The sequence below is a fragment of the Bufo gargarizans genome, chromosome 11 (assembly GCF_014858855.1).
Source record: "Bufo gargarizans isolate SCDJY-AF-19 chromosome 11, ASM1485885v1, whole genome shotgun sequence".
Lineage (NCBI taxonomy): Eukaryota > Metazoa > Chordata > Amphibia > Anura > Bufonidae > Bufo > Bufo gargarizans.
Genome location: NC_058090.1, coordinates 1,462,106 through 1,487,273, shown reverse-complemented (window position 1 = coordinate 1,487,273; position 25,168 = coordinate 1,462,106). Strand labels below are relative to the sequence as shown.

The 25,168-nt window shown below is 43.3% G+C and overlaps 1 protein-coding gene across 2 annotated transcripts in view; it reads right to left on the bottom strand.

Annotated features, from left to right (window-relative positions):
• Positions 1–10,550: 10,550 nt before the first annotated feature.
• Positions 10,551–25,168, bottom strand: part of RAB19 (RAB19, member RAS oncogene family) — a 122,410-nt gene continuing 107,792 nt past the window's right edge. The window contains exons 1-4 of one of the 2 annotated variants that reach the window (XM_044271488.1): positions 24,994–25,057; positions 15,328–15,600; positions 14,708–14,891; positions 10,551–11,520 (exon numbers count right to left, since the gene is read on the bottom strand). In XM_044271488.1, the coding sequence (XP_044127423.1) occupies positions 11,255–11,520; positions 14,708–14,891; positions 15,328–15,522 (645 nt within the window). In that variant the 5' untranslated portion in view covers positions 15,523–15,600; positions 24,994–25,057 and the 3' untranslated portion in view covers positions 10,551–11,254. Of the gene's footprint in view, positions 11,521–14,707; positions 14,892–15,327; positions 15,601–24,993; positions 25,058–25,168 lie in introns of those variants that run through there. The other variant, XM_044271489.1, reaches the window with a different exon arrangement.

Genomic DNA, 25,168 nt, shown 5'->3' with positions numbered 1-25,168 from the left:
TATAAGCCCTGTATATACAGGGTGTATCTCACACGGCCTGACCCACTGTAGGCCTGAATTCAATATTGGTGCACCAAATGGCGGTATTTCAAATCTCTGAATCTAACCCAAAAGTGTATCTCACAATGACATCTGCATCAAAGGCTGCCAACTAAATTTTTTGTGCCCAAACAAGTGTTTGTTTAACAACTGAATTTGACAGCAGTATATAAGCCTGTAATTTCACACGTGCTGATGCTGCAAGGCCTGAAAATAGTGGTTTTTGGCAAAAAAAAGTGTGTTTTTAAAACCCCAGAAAATAATGGGTGTATTTCTAGCTTAAAGTGCACACTGACTAATCCAGATGTTGTAGATTGCTAAAAAAAAAAAAATTGGGGGTAACAGATTATGAAAGCTGTATATATTAAACTTGAATTTAACACTTGCAGATCAGGAAAATACTACTTTTTGTCAAAAAGTGTGTTTTTAAAACCCCTGAAAATGATGGGTGTATTTCTAGCTTAAATTGCACACTGACTAATCCAGCTGTTGTAGATTGCCCAAAAAGTGTTTTTTTGGTAACAGAATATGAAAGCTGTATGTCACAGGCTCCAAAGGCGCAGTCGGTCTCCCATCAGCTGCAGACCTGCTGCTTAGCTTCGGGAGCGAGGATCTGTGTTTGGCCTCGTTCCCAGGGTGGCTTTGCTAGCTGGGAGGCTCCCTGCTCCTAGGTCTGCCTTGAGCACTGAGCTGATCACTCGGTGCTCGACTTGTCTGTGTGTCGGTCATGTGACGCTGGCCACGTCACATGACCCTCAGACCCCACTATTAATACAGGCAGCCTGCTGACCACAGGTTGCCTGTTAATTCTAGGTTCCTGGCTATTTGTTGGACTAGTGAATACTCACCTGATCCTGTTCCCTGACGATCCTTTGCCTGCTGACCCCGGCTTCTCCTGATCATTCTTTGCTTAACCCATTGTACTGCGTAGCTCTCTTGGTTCTGACCCGGTCCGTTCAAGTTCCGTATTTTGTCTTGTCTGTCTTCCCTGCACATATCCTAAGTAAGGGACTGTCGTCCAGTTGTCCCCTGTCATCAGGACTCGTGAGGCAAGTAGGCAGGGCCAGGAGTGAGGGTGGAGCACAGTGGTCACTATCCTTCCCCCTGTGTGTGTGTGTGGACGTGAACGTTACACTGTATATATTAAACTTGAATTTAACACTTGCAGATCAAGAAAATACAGTTTTTGGGCAAAAAAGTGTGTTTTTAAAACCCCTGAAAATGATGGGTATATTTCTAGCTTAAATTGCACACTAACTAATCCATATGAAAGCTGTATATATTAAACTTGAATTTAACACTTGCATTTCAGGAAAATACTGTTTTTTGGCAAAAAAAAAAGTGTGTTTTAAAACCCCAGAAAATGTTGGCTGTATGTCTAGCTTAAATTGCACACTGACTAATCCAGATGTTGTATATTGCCCCCAAAAAGTGGTGATTTACCAATGTCCCAAAAGCTCAGATGCAGTGCTAGTGCACTGAGCTTGCATAAAATGGCCGCTGCCGCCCGGCCACCTAACTAACAGACGGATAAAAGTTGTTGTTTTTTAGTCAATGGGCTCAGGGCAGGGTAAAACGATTGTGCCCTGCACCCACACAACTATTTCTATGTAGATCGCTGAGTTAGATTCTCTCCTATTCTCTCCCTGAAATCACCAGCAGCATCCTCTCCCTACACTAGTAACAGCAGAGTGACGTGCAGCGCTACGTGACTCCAGCTTATATAGAGGCTGGGTCACATGATACACTGGCCAATCACAGCCATGCCATTAGTAGGCATGGCTGTGATGGCTTCTAAGGTCAGACAGTTAACCGCTTGTTGATTGGCTGCTCTGCAGCCTTTCAAAAAGTGCCAAGAAAGTACCGAACCCGAAGTTTTTCTGAAATGTTCGGGTCCGGGGTCCAAAAATCCTAAAGTTCGGTATAAACCCGAACTTTACAGTTCGGGTTCGCTCAACCCTAGTTACTATCAATTCTCTACCTAAATGTCTTGTGAAACAAAGGTGCTGCTGATTACTGAGTAGAGGGGGCGTGGCTGGGCTGTATATCAGGCAGCCAATCAGTAAACATCAGCACTCACTGCAGGAAAGCTAGGGATTGTGGGGATTGTAATTGTGTGAGGGAAGATCAGGAGCCATGACACTGTGTGTTGCAGGCTCACATAGGAGCTAGACAAATGGATTGAAAGGTAAATTGAAACTGTGGTTTATATGTATGGGTTCTGGTTGGGTCAGAGCTTGCAGCATTAATGCAGTTTTTAAAAAAATTAACTTATTTTACTGGAATACCCCTTTAAGCACCAGACTAGACCCCTTTCTGGCATTTTATAAATATAAATAAAATTCTAATCGCCCCCCTTTTCCCTATTTTAGTATAATAAACAAAATAAAAATAATCCTCATTGGTATTGCCTAGTTCCAAGATGCCCAAACTATTAAAATATAAAAATGTATCCAATATGGTGAATGGCGTAAGGTGAAAGAAAAATCGAAATGGCTAATTTGCAGTTTTTTATTTTATTTTTTAGTCCTGTCCCTTCCTAAAGAAATTGAATAAAAAGTGGTACTCCTACACACCCAAAAATGGGATCAATGAAAGATATGGATAGCACTGCAGAAAGTGAGCCATCACACAGCTCTATAGTTATCGGGGTCAAAATATGGGGATGCAAAGAAAACATTCAAAGTTTTTTGTTTTAAAACCCAAGAAAAGCTATTAAAAACCCCCCAGAACTTGGCATTACTGTAATTGTACTGACTCGCAGAATCAAGATAATTTGTCATTTGTACCACGTAGGGAACGCTTTTCTTACATTTGTTTTTGGAACATCACCTCCGTATATAAACCTTTAGGACTGCATGTTGGTCACATACCTTTTTGGGTGCCCTACTGGCACTATCCATAGCATAGAGTCATTATCAGTCTAGGTTATGAAACCTCTAAAGCAATGATCTCCAACTTGTGGATCTTCATTGGTTGGAGGGCATGCTGGGAGTTATAGTTTATTGGCGATCAGTGCTGTAAAGTAAATATGACAGGTGACACTCGTACAAGTTTATAAGCGTTCCTTAGTTTTATAGTCGTGTGTGGTGTCAGGTTTATGGCCAGCTTGGATGTTGCTGGCAAACCGTGCCAGACTGAGAAGAGGAAATCCGGCATGGTTAGTCAAGATTGTATTCCAGTCACTGGATTGTATTCCAGTCAAACCAGTTTGCAGCATTAAATGCTACAAACTGTTCTGTGTAACAAAATGTTTTTGAGGTAAAGTCACAGCCTCTAGCTGTAGAAGGTACATACTCTTGGACCCTCAATCTGTGACTTAAAGGGGTTGTCTCACCTCATCGTTATATTTCTTATCTTTATACCACTGAGTAAAGCAACTTACTAATGTCGTTTCATTAGTAGTAATGCCTCTGGTCCCCACTATCTTCTTTCTCTTTGTAGACTGCTCGTCTCTAGGGGTTATGGCCACCGCTGCAAGGCCGCGATTGCGCACAGAAAGAAAAAAAGCTGGCCTTTCTGGTGGCTGGGAATGGGCTCTCAATGTCCACATTCATGTAAGAAACAGATGACAGCAACCTCTTATCATTGCTTGTCACGATCTATACAGGGTCTGCTCCACTGAGACTGCTAGTGATTCTGATACACTAGCAGCCTCAGGAGTGTGCACGTACAGGCAAGGGGCGGGATTATATTCTCCAAGCACCGCTTGCCTGCTGCATCACTCAAAGCAGAGGCACCACCCCCACTAGTGCCCCGGGAGCTGTGCACCGAGGACTGAAATGAGCAGTCCTGTTGAAAAACTACTACGCTCTATGGGAAGTACAACTTATTAAAAAGTGATTGAAAATGTGTGGTCTCAATGCATAAGGGGGAGGTGTAAGGACATACAGAAGTAAGGGCCCCATAGCAAGGTTCAAACCAGCCCCCTTTCCCCTTCAGGACAGAAGGGTTTTTGCCTAAACTCTTTTCAATGACCCTTGGGACATTTTCCACTGCTTCATTTGCTAAATATTGTTCCTTTAGAGCAGGGATGCCCAACCTGTGTAAGGAGTATTTAAAGGGATTGCCTGCTTTTGGCAAGCTGTTGGTTAAAAGGGCCTCCTGGAGATGAGTTTCAGTTCCTCTGCGGCTTCACCACTGGAAAAAACTGGCATCACACATCTCCTATTGAAATGAATCAGCTGGCAATATGGTGCACTGATAGGCTAGCTGCCTCTGGGGATGTAGTATAGAAAAGCACAAGGCAGCACTCCGGACTTAGATGGTGAAAAGTGGATCCTTTATTACACTAAGTACAATGTTTCAGCTCACCTCAACGGAGCCTTTGTCAAGCAGCCTCTGGGGATGCATTTCCAGCTGATTGATGGATGTTGGAATTCTTTTCCGAATTTTTAAAAGAGTTATACCAAGGGCATAAGGCTTTTTTTTTTTTTTTTTTTAATCTGGAGGACTTTCTTCCCTTTCTGTGGGTGAGCAGCAGCTCATCACATGGGAGAGTCAAGAACCTGGATCTCCCACTGCATGGAAAATAGTATGTAATACACCACAATTTACTTTTCTACTGTCTAGAGAGAGAGATATAGCTATATTTTTATATGAATTTAAAGGTGCCTGGGCAGGTTCAGGGCTCATGCATGTGACCGTGGTTTTTGTCATTTTTTGCCGATCGGAGGCAGACCCATTCACTTCAATTGGGCCGCAAAAGATGCGAACAGCACACTGTGTGCTGTCCGTATTAGTATGTCCGTTCCGTGGCACCTGCAAAAAAGTAGAACATGTCCTATGCTTGTCCCTTTTTCGGACAAGGATAGGAAAGTTCTACGGAGGGCAGGACGTTCCGTTCCGCAAAATGCGGAACACACACGGCCGGTATCTGTGTGTTGCAGATCCGCAATTTGCGTGAGCCCTCACTATGAGAGCACAACACCTGCATGCAGGGGAGCTACTGAGCATGTGAATCCACGTCTGAATGCAGGAAACAGTAAACAAGAAGGAAAAACGGCAGGGGGCGTGACCAGAGAGGAAAATGTCACGTACACAAAAAGAATTAAAAATATTTTTATTGCATGTAGATTACAATAATACTTAATTTGGAATGCCCTACTCATTGCGTAGTTGTACTGTTCATAAGCCCCTTAAAGTGGCAACACCGTCATGTATTACTCTACTCCTAGACTGCACAATGGGTATGCTGCTGATAGGGCTGTTAGGGCTCACGCACATGAATGTATGTTTTCTCAGTGTTTGTTCCGTTTTTTTTTTTTTTTGCAGAACCATTTACTTCAATGGGGCCGCAAAAACTGAAATTACTCTGTGTGCATTCTCTGTCAGTACGCCCGCATGGCCGTTCCGCATTATTATCTGCATTACAGACAAGGATAGTACTGTTCTATTAGGGGCCGGCCGCTCTGTTCCGCAAAGTTCGGAATGCGCACAGCATGTATCCATAAATTGTGGAGCCCTTAGAGACCTACAGATCTACACAGGAGCTGGATACAGAAAAAACGGCTATTTACATAGTTATTTTAGATTTTATTTCAGGTGCCTTGGTAATAAAAACGGTTGTAAAAGTATACACACCATTTAATTGTTTCAAATCCTCCCCCCCAGAGATTGGGTGTTAGTATTTCACAGATGTCAGTGCATCGAGGCTGCCGCACCTGTAACTGCCATAAGCCTACGCAACCTTTGTGCAGGTAAATGTCAGCCTGGAGTAATATGGGATACAAATGATGTGCAATATCCTCTGTGTATACTATGCGCCTTATCTCCGGGCAGATAAGGCAGACAGCAGTTATTGGATGGGTTTCTGCTGGGGAGGGCCATTTCTCCTATTGTGATCCTCCTAATCCCTGTCTCCTATCTGCCACACTAAACATATGTAGATCAGAAGGCGTCCTACATACAGATCAGGGCAGCAGCTGGCATTTCTATTTCCATTTATAGGTCTATTCAGGTCACAATGGCAGTTCCATGCGGCAGGTAGAACCTATGGAATGAACTCAATGTTGTCAAACCAGTTTATCCCACAAGTCAAATAATGCCTTCTGTCTATAAATTCATATACAATTCCGGACACGTGTGTCATACATGCAATTAGCATAATTAAATATAGTTGTGTTTATGTATGAAGCTGTAAGGGATCTGGGGATGAAGGGGTTTAAAGGGTTATCCTCGAAAAAGTAGTTATATACAAGAATAGAGAATTAAAGGAAGTATTACTACAATATACATGCAATAAAAAATATTGTTTTTCTTTAGGGATGAGCGAATCGACTTCGGATGAAACATCCGAAGTCGATTCGCATAAAACTTTGTTTCAATACTGTACGGAGCGAGCGCCCCGTACAGTATAAGGCTACTTTCACACTAGCGTTCGATCGGATCCGTTCTGAACGGATCCGCTCATATTAATGCAGACGGTGGCTCAGTTCAGAACGGATCCGTTTGCATTACCATGAACAAAAAAAAAAAAAAAAAAAATTTTTTTTTTTTTTTTTTTTTTTTTTTATGATAGTGCAAACGGATCCGTTTTGACTTTACATTGAAAGTCAATGGGAGACGGATCCGTTTGAAAATTGAGCCATACTGTGTCAACTTCAAACGGATCCGTCCCCATTGACTTACATTGTAAGTCTGGACGGATCCGTTTGCCTCCGCACGGCCAGGCGGACACCCGAACGCTGCAAGCAGCGTTCAGGTGTCCGCCTGCTGAGCGGAGCGGAGGACAGACGGAGCCATACTGATGCATTCTGAGCGGATCCGTATCCACTCAGAATGCATTAGGGCTGGACGGATCAGTTCGGGGACGCTTGTGAGAGCCTTCAAACGGAACTCACAAGCGGAGCCCCGAACGCAAGTGTGAAAGTAGCCTAAGAATGTATTGGCTCAGATGAGTCGTAGTTATTGCTTCGCGAAGTCTCACGAGACTTTGCATAATAACTTCAGAAATTGATTTCTACTGTAAAAAAACATTTCCCGAACTCAGGTTCGGTGCCAAGGTACCACTTGTCCCATCAACTCTGACCAGTTTCCCTGTCCCTTCTGAAGATAAGCATTCCCACAGCATGATGCTGCCACCACCATGTTTCATGATGCTGCTGGTGTGTTCAGGGTGATGTGCAGTGTTAGTTTTCCAGCACACCTAGGGGGTCTTTTATCAAACTGGTGTAAAGTAGAACTGGCTTAGTTGCCCATAGCAACCAATCAGATTCCACCTTTCATTACTCACAGCTCCTTTTGAAAATGAAAGGAGGAATCTGATTAGTTGGTATGGGCAACCTAGCCAGTTCTACTTTACACCAGTTTGATAAATGACCCTCATAGCATTTTGCATTTGGGCCAAAAAGTTCAATTTTGGTCTCATCTGACCAGAACACCTGTGTCCTCTACATGGCTTGTGGCAAACTGCAAATGGGATTTCTTATGGCTTGCTTTAAAAAAATGGCTTTCTGTTTTGTCACTCTTCCATAATGAGATTCGTGGAGTACACGACTAAGGGCACTTTCATACTAGCGGATGCCGTGCGTGTCATCTGCAGCGTGAATGACAGCCAAGCCCCGTTCCAGACAGTACAGACACGGAGCAGTAACATGACTGATAATGCTCCGTGCCTCTCTGTGACCTTTTTACTACGAAATCACAATGACAACTTTATCTCACTGTGATTTTGTAGTAAAAAGGTCACAGAGAGGCACGGAGCATTATCAATCATGTTACTGCTCCGTGCTTCTGCTGTCCGGGACGGGGCTTGGCACTCATTGACGCAGCAGATTACCTGCACGGCATCCGCTCGTGTGAAAGAGCCCTGTTAGTTGTTCTGTGGACAGATTTTCCCACCTGAGCTGCGGACCGCAAAAAACGGAACGGTCGTGTGCATGAGGCCTAAATCACAGGTGGAATCTAGTTACTAATGAGGTGACTTCGGAAGGCGATTGGTCACACTGGATTTTATTTAGGGGTATTAGAGTACAGGGGGCTGAATACAAATGCACGTCACACTTTTCAGATTTTTATTTATTAAACATTTAGAAAACCATGTATCCGTTTCTTTTCACTTCACACATACTTGCTACTTTGTGTTGGTCTATCACTTAAACTCCTAATAAAATACATTTAAGTTTGTGGGTGTAACGTGAAAAAATTTGGAAAGTTCATAGGATATGAACACTTTTTCAAGGCACTGCAGTATATAGTAATATCTCTATAGACAGTAGAATAGGAAATTGGGGTGAGGGGGGTATTGCATACCATATCTATGTGTGAGAAACTGTTTTCTATCCAGGGAGGAATGGGGTTAAAGGGTTTCTGTCACCACACTTTTAACTATTAAATAGGCTGACATTATACATGTGCAAATGTCACCCGAATTTGCTATTCTTTGTTTTTTTCAGTGTTCCCCCGTTTTTGTGCAATTATAACTTTTATTATAGGCATTGCACCTGCTCCTATTGGCTCCGTTCTCCCACCTCTTTCCACTCCATTCTACTCTTGATTGACAGGGCCGGGCCAGCGTTGGTCTCCTCCTGCTGGCTCTGTCTGCCGGGGAAATCTCGCGCCTGCGCCATCCCGTTCAGTATTCGGCGCAGTTAGGGAAGGACGCTCGCCGGCCGCCGGCTTCCTCACTGCGCCTGCGCCAAATACGTCGGAAGCCAGCAGCCAGCCGAGTGTCCTTCCCTCACTGCGCCTGCGCCGAATACTGAACCGGACGGCGCAGGCGCGAGATTTCCCCAGCAGACAGGGCCAGCAGAAAGAGACCAACGCTGGCCTGGCCCTGTCAATCAATTAGCGCTCCTAGAGGCTAATTAGCATATAATAAAAGTTATAATTGCACAAAAACAGGGGCACACTGAAAAAAAAAAAAGAATAGCAGAGTTAAATTCAGGTGACATTTGCACATGTATAATGTCAGCCTGTTTAATAGTAAAAAGTGTGGTGACAGAAACCCTTTAACAAGAGCTAATTGCTATGCATCCAAGTAGATGCAGGTGCTTTATGAAGCTACTGCCCACCCACAGAAAGGCAAACAAGTCCACCAGATATGTAAGTAGAAACTGTTTTAACTGTGTGATACCCCCTTTAAGGTACCCTCATATTGTCTGTTCTAAAAAAAAACTGAAAAGTGTTTCTAAGGTTTCTACACTTTTTTCTGTCATGCTCTACAAGGGTATGGCCTTGGTGGAAAAGATGCTCCACAATCTGTCTCATCCAATAGTTGGTATAGAGTCAGAGAAAAGCGTCTATCCCTGAACCACATTTATCATCCAGTCTGAGCTCCTGTGATAGATCTAGTACAGGTCTAGACAGCCTGCCCAAGCTTATACCATCTATAAGATTAGTAAATCTGGCCCTGTGTGTTTCACAGTAAATTACTGTTAAATAAGTTGAATTGATGTAATTTTCGGAACTTTGTAATTGTTTGTGTCTATTTAGTCTTCTGGTTATGTGGATTTTCATATAATATTGCATTTTTGTGTTAGAACTAGGGTTGTCACAATACCAAAAATTTCATTTGATTTCGATACCATAAAAAAGGATTGCGATACTCGATATCATTCAATACCACGCAAAAAAAGAAAACACCAAAAAAAGAAAGTGCATTCCGCATTTTATGGAACGTCTGGCCCATAATCGATCCTATTTTTTTGGGGGATAAGGTGACAAAAAAAAAAATGGCGAATGGTGCACTTTTTTTTTTTTTTTTTCTGCTACAGCATTCACCGCAAGGGAGATTTTTTAAAATATTTTAATAGTTTGGACTTTTCGGATGTGGCGATATGTAATATGTTTATTATTTATTGTTTTTATATTTTATATGTAAAATTGGGAAAGGGGGGGATTTATACTTAATATTTTGGTGTGTTTTTTTTAATGTATTTTTTTTACAAACTAATAACTATTTCCCCCTTTAGGGGCTAGAACCTGGGATCTTTCATCCCTTGTCCTCTTCACCCTGATAGAGCTCTACTAGGGAGAATGGGACTTCACACCCTCCCTGCTGCCCTGTGCATAGTGCACACAGCAGCAGGGAGATTACCATGGCAGCCAGGGCTTCAGTAGCATCCTGGCTGCCATGGTAACCGATTGGAGCCCCAGGATTACACTGCTCGGGACTCCGATCAGAAGCTGCCACTGCACCACCAATGAAGAGGAGGGGAGGGGACACACCAATGATTATAATACCGGGGGTGGCGCACTGCACCACCAATGATTTTAATACTGGGCTGGGGGGGAGGACGCACTGCGCCACCAATGCTTTTTTATCTTGGGGGGGCGGGGGGTTTGGCGCACTGCGCCACCAATGGAGATAATTAACATTTAATACAGATACAGGAGGCGGGTGCTGGCAGCAGAATCACATAGCCGGCACCGGAACTCTATGACAGGGAGCTGCGATCAGCGGCAGTTAACCCCTCAGGTGTGGCCTCCAGTATCTCTATTAAATGTTAATTATATTCATTGGTGGCGCAGTGGCCACAGTCCCTCCCCTCCTCCACCCTTCTCTCTCCTTATTGGTGGCAGCGGCAGCAGTAGCAGTGGCACAGGGGGGAGGGAAAGACTGTTTCCTTCTCCCCTGTGCTGCTGAGGGAAACATGGCACGTGCTGAGAGCAGCGCGTGCCGTGTTCTGTGATACTTCGATACCCGGTGCAATCCGTAGTTAGAACAGTGCAGAGACTTTCTAAATTAAAGGAATTTCATTGTATGTTTATTTTTTAAATGTGTAAATTCTGTCTCGTGACTCAATCATTTGTATTTAAATGAGACAAATATAAAAGTTATTACATAACAGTAGATTTCATTACAGTAGGTTTCATTTAAAACATTCTCAGAAGGCATCTTAAAAAGCCTGCAGTAAAAACTACCACTACCTTGTTGATGATCAGGATAGTCTTCCATTGTTTTTAGGCTTATCCTACAGATTTTGTGGATAGCTTTCACTTATGCTAGGGATGGGAACTTTCTTCTCACAAAACCCTGCCTACCATTCATCTAGGAGCAGGAGAGTGCATTGTTGGTTTACCTCTCCACCATCCCTTGTAGAAGATGACCCTTGACTTGGTTCCACTGTGCAAGATGTCAAAGGTGCCAATCACACCCATAGGAGCTTTCGCTAAGACTTGTCTGACCCTGCCTCATGCTCCATGGCATTGTATATGGAAACATAAACTCGGCTCATCTAGTGGAGGCCTTGATTGTCCAGCTCCCCCATGTCTACCCACAAAGACATTTTTTATCTGGCTCATTGGCTGTCAGAATAGGCCGAGAGTCCAGCACAAAGCTGTTCCTTGGACTTTCCTTGTGAAAGTGAAGGGTGTTGCGTGCAATAAGTTCCTTAGCCATCAGAAGGAAAACTTCTTCAATGTTATGGTACTCTTTAGCTGAGGTTTCTAAGACCGCCCCAAGTCCGTGCTTCTCGGCAAAAGTGCAGGCATCTTCAAACAAGATCTGCCTCTTCTCCACCAGGTCTGATTTGTTGCCTATAAACACAGATAACATGAACTATTAAGATATTTAATGCTCTTGTATGGTTAAAAACCTCCATAAGGAAAAATTTCTGATACAGGAGTTTTGGGAAATCCTGTTTAGGATGTATAATTGTGAGTTTCTTCTCCATGCCTTACGCTGCAGCTCTGCTTGTTATGCTATTCTCAAACACTGTTATCATTGGTCACACGGGAGGGCAATTGTCTCTTGAATGATCATCTTAGACGTTTCATCAGTTGCACATATCACCAGTTTTGGTTGAAGGAAGCTAAGGACAACCATAGGTACGCTGCTCCATGTATTTCTTTGCATTAACAAGTGGAGACAGTCGAAGTTTAGAATTTGCTGGTAATTGCTATTATTAATGTAATTGCTATTCAGAGCCAAAACTGAACATTTTTAAACCAGTTTCCAAACATCTCAAATCATGTAGCTACATATGAAACATATACACAAACCATAGGTGTCCCTAGTAGAAAAAACTAAAGACGAAGACCCGTTTGCATTGTTCATACTGCCACACTATCTCTAGTACCTAAAAACTGAAGGATCTAACAAGTTCCCCAATGGTCTTCAGGTTTTTCCATCTGCCATCATACATGATTTCTAAACAGCTGTACAGAAGAAGTTGCGAAGTGAGCTCTTGGGACACCCTAATCCTCAGAGTCTCCTGCAATATACACTTGCTCTTGGTACCTGGCTTGTTGCCTGGGTGTCAAAGATAAAATCTTCTAAGCATTCACCTCATCAGTGACATCCTTTGCACATGATGGGCCTACCCATAGTCCACAATGACCCATTCAATAACTAGCCTCAAAGATATTTAGGTTCTCCAAGGGGGTTCCCAAACTTATCTCCTACATTTTGCTACCAAACAAGTCATAACTGAAGCCTGAAACATCAAGGTTTAACAATTTCTTAGCAGTCTCCCTTGTATGATTAACAACCGGTTCTTTTAATGGGTCGTCCAGTTTAGAAAACATTCTCTTAAACCCTTTTAGGGAATTCTGAGATAATAGAGGAGGGTAAGTCCTCTGTACAGATCCTTATTTTTTGGCCAGTGAAAAGAGCATTTAAAATGAATGAGCTGGAGTAAGATGTGCCAAATTTACCTTGTGTAGACTTGCGCTATAATCGACGCCAATTCTTGACAGAGATAAAATAATTGGTGTAAATGGGCACTGTGTAAGGCCGCCTTCACACAGTCAGTGTTTGATCAGTGATTTCCATCAGTGATTGTGAGCCAAAAGAGTTGCTCCTGTTCTGTGTTTTGGACCTGCCCCTGGTTTTGGCTCAGAATTACTGATGAAAATCACTGACCAAACACTGACTGTGTAAAAGCGGTCTAATACTTTATTTCCCCTGTGATGGCACTAAAGGGAAATTATACAATAAAGCTGGCCAAACTTTTCAGATAGCTGTTGGCAAAACATTTTTGTTTGGTCAACAGCTTTCTCTCCTAACCCCCACATACACTTGTATGCTCTGCTCAAAATGGCAAGAAGGGAATAAGGTACTGACAGGCACCTCCTTCGCTGGTTTATCTCCCTGAAAACAAAAGTATCGGGCATGTTAGAAACCTAGCTTCTTGATTGTTCTCTCCCCTGCCATCTGCCAATGGGGGAGAGTCAGGAGACCCGCATACATATTAGATGGTCGGTACGTTCAGCCAAAATTAATATGTATGTCCAACAGAGATTAGCAAATTTCATATTTTGAAATTCGTTCACGCTTCGTTTACTGGTAAAAGGTGAATTGTGTTATGGATTCCGTTACCACAGACCATAACGCAATTCTATGATGGAATGCATAACAAAATGCCTTTAGAGGCATTCCGTTATTCATTCCGTCATAATAGAAGTCTGTGGGCTGCAAAACGGATCCGTCCCATTTCAGTTATGCAGGGGAGTTCTCTCCTGCATGACAAAAAAAATTAGCCCCTACACAAGACAGTCACCCCAAAAAATATATATATACGGCTTTAAAAAAAAAATGCTTTGTTATGTAAAACTGAAACAAACAAAAAATGTCATATTTGGTATTGTCGCGTCCGTAACAACCTGCTCTTTAAAAATACCACATAATCTAACCTGTCATATGAATGTTGTAAATGACAAAAAATAAAAACGGTGCCAAAACAGCTATTTTCTATTACCTTGACTCACAAAAAGTGTAATATAGAGCAACCAAAAATCATATGTACCCTAATATAGTACCAACAAAACTGCCACCTTATCCTGTAGTTTCCAAAATGGGGTCACTTTTTGGAGTTTCGACTCTAGGGGTGCATCAAGGGGGCTTCAAATGGGACATGGTGTCAAAAAACCAGTCCAGCAAAATCTGCCTTCCAAAAACCACATGGTGTTCCTTCCTTCTGCGCCATGTCAGTGTGCCCGTATAGCAGTTTGCGACCACATATGGGGTGTTTCTGTAAACTACAGAATCAGAGCAATAAATATTGAGTTTTGTTTGGCTGTTAACCCTTGCTTTGTAACTGGAAAAAAATTGATTAAAATGGAAAATCTGCCAAAAAAGTGTAATTCTGAAATATCATCATATTTTTCATTAATTCTTGTGGAACACCTAAAGGGTGAACAAAGTTTGTAAAATCAGTTTTGTATACCTTGAGGGGTGTAGTTTCTAATATGGGGTCATTTTTGGGTGGTTTCTATTATGTAAGCCTCACAAAGTGACTTCAGACCTGAACCGGTCCTTAAAAAGTGGGTTTTGGAAATTTTCTGAAAAATTTCTAAATTGGCATTCACAAAATGATCGAAACATGTAGTAGACATATGGGGAATGTAAAGTACTAACTATTTTTGGAGGTATTACTATCTATTATAAAATTTGAGAATTTGAAAATGTTTCCACATTTATGGTAAATTTGGTATTTTTTTTATAAATAAAAATACATTCTTTTTTATTTAATTTTACCACTGTCATGAAGTACAATATGTGACGAGAAAACAGTCTCAGAATGGCCTGTATAAGTAAAAGCGTTTTAAAGTTATCACCACATAAAGTGACACATGTCAGATTTGCAAAGAATGGCCTGGGCAGTAAGGTGAAATATGGCAGGGTCCTTAAGGGGTTAATTTTAAGGGATCCTTTTAACAAGTAGGAGTTGTCCTATATGAAGCAGAATACATTATAGCTCCAGCTACTACACAGTAGACATACCAATTAGCATCAACATCAAGTTAGCTGCACCATATTTTTCCACTTCATGGATCCAGTGGGGGACAGACTCAAATGTCTGGCGTTGAGTGATGTCATAGGCAATGATGGCTCCATGTGCACTACGGTAATAACTCTGTGCGATAGTACGAAACCTCTCCTGGCCTGCTGTGTCCCAAACTTGTACCTATGAGATATCAGCAATCACAAATTAAAATACAGAAGGATTTGTTCCCCATCATAAAAAATTGGAGCAAACAGGCAATAGTATAAAAAGTAGCAATTATTAGATACATGTACAGAAGTCACAGCAAGTGCTGTACCTCAAATCGCTTTGGCACGGCTCAAAAATTTACACTTTCTGAAAATGTGTGATTTCAGTGATTGTTTTCCAGTTCCAGGCTTCTATTGAGCATTGTTGCCCATCCATTTTAGGAACCAGTGGAGGTCCAGCTCACTGTAACCCCTTCCACTTTTGATATGACCTTTATGTGGCATAATCATGGCACCAGAATGAAGTACGTTCCTTCAATTTGGTGAAGTGGCCTTTTCAGAAAGTTCTTGCCATTCCTCCAACAGTTATGAAAAGTTTATGGAAGAACCTGAGCAACAGAAATTTTTACCTTTACTTTTTTGCCATCAATATTCAGGGACTTCACAGTGAAGTCCACCCCAATGGTGTTCTGGTACTTGTCAGTGAAGACCCCGGACTGGAAACGCTGTACCACACAAGTCTTGCCAACATTGGAGTCACCAATTAGAATGATTTTAAATAGAAAGTCGAAAGGGTCATCCTCTTGGAATACAGATCCAGGCATGCTCTGCGTGGGTGAGGTCGATATCCCAACAAAAGTTTGAGGAGCTGCAGATCAAGAGCCAGAAGACATACTGCAAACCTGGAATAAGACAAAGTGAGAGAATAAAGTACACACTTTACAAGGATGGCTGAATGCCGAACACTAACGAACTGACTTAGTTGCCCATAACAACCAATTAGATTCCACTTTTCATTTGGAAAATCAAAATATCAATCTGATTGGTTGCTTTGGGCAACTAGGCCAGTTTTTCTTTGCACAAGTTTTGATAAATCTCCTCCTATGTCCCTGCTTACAACTGCATTCTAGCTGCCGTTTTGCAACAATTTGAAAGGTGCCCAATTAACCCTGTTGAACCCCTCCAACTCCAACCACCCAAGACTGACTTCTATGGGACTGACAAAGGCATCACTCCCATAAAAGTGAATCAAGCAGTGGACTGACATGTACCCTACTGATCCATTTACAGAGAGGACTTGGGGACCCTCTGTTCTCAAGACTGCGGGGGGACCTGACATTTGTTCCCTATCGTGCAGATAGGGGATAATGCTTTTCATAAGATAACCCCTTTAAAGCGGGTTTGCAGGACTTAACTACCAATGACCTGTCCTAAGGCTTTACTCACATCAGTGTTTTGGTTAGTGATTTCCATCAGTGATTGTGAGCCAAAACAGGACTGGAGCCTCCACAGACATAAGGGAAAGATCTGCCCCTGTTCTGTGTTTAGAGCCGCACCTGGTTTTGGCTCAAAATCACTGATGGAAATCACTGAGGCCTCGTTCACATTTCCGTGTCAGTGTCACGTCTGTGAAAAAAAGCGTACGTGTTTCATCCGTGAAGATGTCCGTGAAGGATCCATGGTTGGTCCGTTTTTACCATCCGTGTGTTATCTGTAATTCACTGACGTTGCTCAGCTGCAGGAAGGGTGGGTCAGAAGTTCTAATCAGTCTCGCTTACCCCCTGCTAGGGGACAGGTGTGCAGGGAGCACATCTCTGCTGGACGTGCCCAAGCCAGCCAGAGCACCCTCAGCTCTGCTGGCCATGGAGGTCAAAGCTTAGATCCTCAGCAGCCAGGAGGTAAGTTCCCTGGCCTAATCTAGAGACAGACCGTACAAAGAGAAGTGCAGCATACAAGAAGAAGCAAAGTCATACAGTCAGCCTGTTAATACAGCAGAGCCCGAGATAAACAAATGTAGCAGAGTCGAGTTTGCCTGCCAGTTTTAATGCTAAAGCCTGCTGGGACTAAGACAAAGCCTGAAATCTGTTTTAGAGAATGTATATGCAAAGTAAAGCTGCTGTTCAACTATATGCAAGATCTGGACTCAATCTTTCTTTCAAATCCCTCAATTATTCCCCCTATTTATTGAAGATAAGTTTCGTGATCAGACTGGCACACTAATATCTGGGATCCAGTGAAAGGAAAGGAGCGGAGAGAGTGAATTTGTAAAATCTGATTTATTGACCTAAAAATGGGTTAAAAAGGTAATACAGTATTCCAGGCTGGAATGGTATAGAAAATAGTACAATCGTCCGGATAAAAATAAAAAGAATCTTATCGTGGTACAGTATTCCAGGGAAAATGTCTAATATTCCAAAGAAGGGAAAAAAAGGAGAAGTCTCAGTGCATCGACCGTATCTAAGTTGGTTGGTGGTCAATGTGTTCTGTGCCTGCACGGCCAGGGATAATCCACTATATAGTGTGCTGGAGTAGTGGTTATGGTGCACAATATAGAGTGCTGTTTGTAGTACATAAAATTGGTATAAGTCGGATGGCAAAGGTTTCAAAATGGTCGCATGAAATGGTAAAAACCTGTTAAGGAGTAGTGTGGCAGGCAGGTAGATTGTGGAGGTCTCCGGTGGCGTCCCACACCGAGGCAATACTCTGCCTGCTATTACCTTTGCGACGTCTTATAGGTGCTGCCGATCCTTTCCTGTGCGCTGCGGGTGGAATCTTCGTTACCGGCTTGCGAGCGGAGTGCGCAATGGACTCTATGCCCCATGTGGTGTTGGCATCCCACGTGGTATGTGATCAGCGTTCCACGTGATCTAAGACGATCGGCGTCCTACGTGGTTCAGGGCCGCTGGTTGTGCGAATCTGTAGTGGGGGGTATGCCGGCTAGAAGATTAGTAGGGAAGCACTTCCTATTGCTGGTTGATATCCTCTGTAAGCGGGTTCTTCACCAGACGCGTTTCGGCGTCTTAGCTGACTCCTTCCTCAGTGGCTCCTATTTATTGCTTCGGAGCCAAAGCCTGGGGTCCAGCCGTATCCAGGTAGGAGCACCGTGACACACATAAAGAGACATTTTAGGCCACACTATACTACTCGGCATTCCTATACCTGGGGCGCGTTTTATATATAGAGGGCCCTAGGGTGAGGCGCCTGTTGCAAATACACTATGTCAGTGATGTCTAACCTCCGGAACTCCAGCCGTGGTGAAACTACAACTCCCAGCATGCCCCATTCATTTCTATGGAGTTCTGAGAACAACCAAGCAAGTGTGTGTAGTGTCCCACTAGGTATGGGTGGGCACTACACAAGGGTCAATTGGTGTGCGCATTACTCTTACTTACAAGGAACAGAAATGTCATATTTTATTCTGCATTTAATGTATGTTTTACTGTGTTGTTAGATGCAATGTACCCCTGTCTAATGCAGCAGCAGGCCTAGTTGGGTGTAGTTAGACATCCCAGACACTAGAGGGAGATAGGGAGCCCCTAGTATAAATGTCCAGGCCCAGACAGGGAGAGGGAGTGCAGAGTCAGGAGTCTGAGAAGACACAGGTTCAGTAAGCCTGCTCCTGACATGCAGCTGGATAGCCCTGGCTGCTAGTGATGTCCAGGAGGCTGTTGAGAAGCTCCAGCCTGCCTGAAGAACAAGAGAGCCTAAGTTAGCTCTGAAGAGATACCCCAGTTGCAGGATTCAACCTCCTGGGAGAAACCGACAGTTATCCACCTGATAGGAGGAGGCGTCCCAGGGTAAGCCACGTGCCCCTGATAGGCAGAGGAACCTAGGAACCATTGCAAGCACTATAATACCTGAGGAAGGAAGTAACCAAGGATATAAGCCACCCTTTTAGGCATCCGGGCCTTGGGAATTATCAAGCCAGAGTAGGAGTTCTATAAAGGACAGTGTAAAAGTGCAACCTGCTGCTGAGTGCTTGTGGAATTTACCCTCAGTGTAACTTGCATGTCTATCGCCTGCCATACTTGTGAATAAGCCCCTTTTTGTGGAACTGTAATACAGAGACTATACTACTCCCTGCTGTACAAAGTTGGATTGTCCAGTAAAGTTACGTTTTGGTTCACTATATACTTGTGTACCTTCATCATTCCAACCACCAACCGGCGTGCCACCGGCCAAAGGCACTGGCGTCACGAATATCACAGGGACCTTGCCCCAGGCACACAAAATACCTGTAACATCCAGGGCACCTCAACTACCATCAGGCCTGGTCCCTATCTACAGAGCGTGCCCCAGAGGAACTGTGTCCACCTCTCCTTCACTGCCACGCGCCTGCCCAGGGTTCTTCAAATATAGTGAGTACCCTCGATTGCCCATAACTGTGACCTCACTTCGTCATCCCCTGCAGGTCTGGCGTGTTGCATGTGCATCTTGGGAGTTGTAGTTTTACCACAGCTGGAGTGCCGGAGGTTAGCCATCACAGCCTGGGTGAAGTAAATGGGAGAAGTGCTGCAGTAGCCAGTGTACGGAGCTGTGTAGTTCCAGTGCCTGGCTGCAGCACTACTAGCTAACTGGCAGAGGTGTCAGGAACAGACAGGCTTACCAGAATACCAGAGGATCCTCTGGAGGGCTCAGGCTCTGGCACAATTGTATAACCCTAATACAACAGGGCTTCTAAGCTCCAGCAGAAATCTATACAACTTAGCTCATTTTAGAGACTATCGCTTACCACTAGTATCTATTTCTGATTCAATGAAATTAGAAAATGAATGGGCACATGTTCTGAATAGATTGATTGTGGGCTATTAACATCATTCATTTAGAATCATCCGATCATTTGGCCAAAGAAATCCAGTCCAACACTGACCAGGACATGCTGCCCATCTATTATTGGTGACCTACTGTAAGTTCTGGAAAACTGCCTCTAAGATAAACGTGAAGATGTCAGATGAAGTCATAAGTATGAGACATCAGGTATCCAGTAAGATAAATCTCCCAGCACCAAAGTCATTGAATCACACTATAGAACCCTTTCATTCTGGAAATGGGTGGAGGTCCACGACTACCGATGTCACCAATGTTATTCTCTCCCATGTATGGATGACATATCAGAAGGTCATCTGAGCAGATCTCCCCATTTTAAGACTTGCATTTTCACAGATGTTGAGTCACCATTACCAGAATAACCATTAAGTGAAGAATGCATTTTTCACCATTCACAGGAATATCTGTAAAATGTCACATTCCAAGACAAATGTCAGTAGTATATTTAGTCCATGTGTGGACCTCTGAGGTTGAAGAACAGGTATTACTGGTAGGGACAGGATATGATGGGACTTGTGGTTCTACATCAGTTCTCCTGAGGAAGATGCATGGCTATATGCACAGTGTCTAATGCTGGAGGATAAATCTGGTGCACATTTAGGCCACCTGCACACATTACGGAATACACGTGTTTTTTTCCAGTGAGGATTCCTGTGTGGAAAAAACTGCAGCATAGTACAGTACCAGCATAGTGTATGAGATTACACAATCTCATGTACAATTTGCGGATTGTTTCCATGAGGAATTGACCTGCTATTTCAAATCCGCAGCAATTATGTTTGCGGTTTTAGCTGCAGATTTCACTCCTTTCAATGGAAGGGTGAGATCTGCCGCAAAACCGCATCTAATCTGCACCAAAATCTTGGTGCGGATATGCTGCAGAAACGCACATAAATCCTTATGGAAATTCGTGAGGATATTATGTGCGTTCACCCCCACTCGTGTGCAGCAAATCTGCACTAAAACCGCACACAAAACGCACATAAACCTGCACTATTTATCGCAGTTTTGGTGTGTTTTTTTGTGTATTTTTTTCCTGGGGATGTTGACAACCCTATTGAAGTCTATGGACAAAACCACTCCACAGAAGGTGCAGAATGGCACAAACAATTGACATGCTGCGGATTTTAAAATTCACACATCAAGTCAATTTCTGGACCTAAACGAAAAAAGCAAAGTGTACATGCAATGTATCAAATCTCATTCACTTTGCTGGTACTGAAATACGCATGAAATCCATACGGAAAAACGGTATAAAATCCGTGTACACCACCTATTAATTGCCTAACTTGACAGCAGAATCATGCACTTTGGCACACATTGGGGCAGATTTACTTATCCTATAGACAGTGTAAACTTAGGGGCTAATGTATCAAGCTCCATTTTTAGAGTGGTTTGCGCCATGTGGTGGTGGCCCGATGTTTTGTGAGAGGGGCAAATATTTTTAGCCAGATTTATCTTTAAAACTTTAGAAAAAGTTTAAAATGTACTACAGTCCCCTTGTGGGACACAGACTAATGGAACCTTTGTGATAAATAGGATTAGACTTCAGACATCACCCCCTCCCCCATCACCACAAATTTAGGCCTCTTGCACACGACCGTGTGTCCCCCGTGGTCGTATTGCGGCCCGCATGCGGTGCGTCCGCAATACACGGGACACCGGCCGTGTGCATTTCGCGTCACGGACCCATTCACTCAATGGGTCCACAAATCCAGAGATGCGGTGCGGAATGGAAGCACTACGGAGTGCTTCTGTGGTGTTCCATTCAGTGCTTCCGTTCCGCAAAAAGATATAACTTGTCCTATCTTTTTCCGAAACGGACGAATCGTGGACCTCATTCAAGTGAATTGGGTCGCGATCCGCATGCGGCTGGCCTACTGGTCGGTGCCCGTGCATTGCGGACTCCAATTTGCGGTCCGCAGCACAGGCAGCACACGTTCGTGTGCAAGGGGCCTTAGGCTTAGCACTTCTGTCCCAGTGTCTAAAACACTTGATAAATGTTGCGAAAAGCATTTACGACATGTTTTTCAGTGCAAATTACTCCAAAATTCTGGTGCAATTTGGTTAGTGAATCTCCCCCTTTGGCCAGTTTCAGACAAGTAAGTTGTCTGCGGGAAACACGCTCCATGTGGAAGCGTGATTTCCTGTCCTGGACTCTGCTCTCGTTACAGTACCTCACGGCATTATAATGATTTATAGTACAATGCAGTAGATCCGAGAGCTGGCAGGGACAGACAGCATTCTAAATCCTGCAGAATCATGACCGTGTGGCTGTACCCTAAAGATGGAGCAAACACGTCATCCATTTGTCACAAGTACCTACTTCACTGACAAAACAGGCCACTTAGCTCCTGGTGCAGAGCGCGTTATATGTTATCCCCTTTGTATTTTTTTATGTTTACTTTGCTTTTATTAATTTTCAAGTATGACATTACCGTACAGTGCATCCAAAAAATTTCAAGGACAACTTAATCGTAGGATCTCGCAGGATTCCAAATACAGAGTTACAGTCAAAGAAATGTGTCTAAGCGGTTGAATTCCATGAATATGCGAGACTGAAAGTTACTGTACGGTTAGATAAATACATATCAATATAAACGTTTAACAGTAAATTTTATGAAGGTAAATAAAAGACTATCTTCTGTAAACCAAGTTTCTTAATTATTACCTCTAACTTGAGACACGACTCGTATGGCCGATTTTAGGTAAAACAAAAACAACACAATCAAAAGAGAAGAAAGAGAGAAGGAAGAAGAAGGAAAGGAGAGAGAAAGGTAGGGCAAGAAATTACAAGAAGTGTAAGTAATAGAAGTCAGGAGTAAGGGGGGAAGGGGATAGGTGGGTATCCTTTGTATTTGATTAAATTAGAAACTGATGCGTTTTGCATTTGTACCTGTTAGGACGGGTTTCGCATCACCGTTATTCCGTGAATTCCGTTATAGGTTCCGTTATAACATAGTTATAGTGGAATATAATGGAATTCTAGGACGGAATGCAAAACGGAAGCCTCTAAGAGGTATTTAGTTTTGCTCCGTCCTAATAAATGTCTATGGGGCCAAATAATGGTTACGTTATACATGATGAAAAAAAAGTCCTGTTGACAGGACTATATTTTCCATCATGTATAATGGAACCAAATGGAACCGTTATTTGGCCCCACAGACATGTATTACGACCATTGAGGATTGGGAACTTAAAGTGGCCCTGGAAAAAAACTAAAAGTGGCCCCCTGTTTTAGGGGGGTCCAAATAAACAGAAGGTGGGGCAACACAAGTAGGCGGGGTCAGAAATATCATAGCGCAATATACCACCCCTGCAGAACCATATACCACAGTGCAGCACAATATATATATATGGTGGCCATCAATAGATGCCATTTTCTGTCCTCTTCCTCCATTTGTCTCTGATTAAGATATGGAGCAGGGGGGCTTAGGAGGTGAGATGTGGCCACAGCAGTTGAATTCGGTAGGGCATGTGCAGTTGCTGGCCAGATACATATATATATAGTTGATTCTCACAGCATTATCTACCACTGAGAGTTCATTGACCAGTGGCAGTGAGGAAAGCTTGGGCAGCCCCCTGGGCATTGACCCACCGGGATATTTCCTTGTGAGGTCTAAGGCCAATCGGCCCCTGATTAGGACGGAGCAAAACGGAATGGCTCCATTAGGCTTCCATTTTGCATTCCGTCCTACAATTCCGTTATATTACATTATAAACTATGTTATAATGGAACCTAATACCGGAATTCAATAACGCTGATGCGAACCCGCCCTTATTGAGTTGATATTCCATTAGTGTGGGATCTTAAAGAGGAGCTGTCACCTCTCCTGACAGGTCGGTTTTAGAAGCTATTTGCATTCCCCATGTAATAACAGTTCTGCGGCATCTATTCTTATGACTCTACGTCAAGCCATTCATCTATTATTCCTGCTAGAAGTTTACAGTCTGCAGTAAAAGTATTGGTGGGTATAACCAGTAGCTGGTATGTTTGTCTAATCAGTGCTGCTGGTGTCAGACTGACAAGGAACACACCCTCAACTGGTAACACCCATCTGTACCCTTACTGCAAGCTGCTGACCATTCATAACTTCTGGTAGAAATAACAAAGGAATAGCACAACACAGAGTCATAAGAATTGTTATCACATGAGGAATGCAAGTAGTTACTAAAACAGACATGTCTGGAGAGGTGACAGGTCCTCTTTAAGTTGGGCCCCACCCCCTTATTAAATAGTCCTTCGTGGAGTAGCCAAACTCTTTAGGTGCTTCTCAGAGATATCCATTCCTGGCAATCTCCTACTCAGTGCCATGATATCAGAAGATAGTTTTTGATAGAATACCCCTTTAAGAAGAAAGGGGCCTCCAGATCAGGGGCAGACTGGGATCTTAAAGTGTCCCTGGAAAAAAAGTTGGGTCCAAATTGATGGAAGGCAATACCATATAGTGGCACATTATACCACTCCAACAGAGCAAATACCACAGTCCATCACAAAATACTGCCAGCAGCACAAAATACCTCCCCAAAAAATTCCACTGGCCGGAAGTGAGGAGGGTCCAGGCGGCCCCCTGGGCATCATCGAGAAAACAGGGAAATTTCCCAGTAAGGTCTTTGGCCAATCCGCCCCTACCTCCAGTAGTACAGAAGTGTGATACCATTCTATGCCCTCATGCACACGGCAGTACTTTTCATCTGTGTACTATCTGCATTTTTTGCGGATGGCTCATTGACCCATTCATTTCTATGGGGCCACATCCGTATTATATGCTGATCCATGTGGTCATTTCCGCAAATTATAGATCATATCCCTTGCAGACAAGAATAGTCCTTTCTATTGATCGGTGAGAACAATACAGATCAGTTGTCTGCGGACCAAAATATGGACACAGCTGTGTACATGAAGCCTTGGACTACCCTGTAGTTCTGTATTATAGAGCAGTGGGTCCCCGTATAGAGGGAGATGGAGGTAAAGTATGGGCCCATAATTGTACAGTATTACAGGTCTACGGTGTAATATGGTGGCATCTGCCTCACCAGAGTACCAGAGGGTCTTCTGATGGGCACAGGTTCTGACACAATAATGGGCCCCAGCAGAAGACAACCCATTTTGAGGTGACTTTAAAGTCAATCACCTGGCAGTACACCAAAACAACTACTATGCAATTACAAGTGAATGTGGACACATTCTGTCTCCACCGCTAAATATCTCCAGGAATATTTCCATGTACTGACTGATAGATTTACCACCCTTTAAGACACCTGTTTACCTGACATCTCATATGACATCACATGCCTGGTTATTTATACATACAGGGCAGAGATCTGGCACAGTAAATTATAGAAAGATATGACCTCACTTTTCCATCCCAGCTACTGTAATTTCCTGGTACTAAAAAAAACATTAGAAAGGTCTTCCAAATGTCTCAGTTTTATCTTGTAGAACAGAAAATGATCGAATGGCTCACCTGTAGCCTCGGCTGCCAGGACTGTTCACCTGTCAAACACCTTCCTGTGTCTGCTCCTCACCTGGATGAACAGGTAAGCCTACCTTTGCACCCTGCCTCCTGCAGCATTGGAGTATGGGAGATGTAGTTCAAGAACCAGCGTAGAAATAAGGAAATGAACGCACCTGACTTGGCA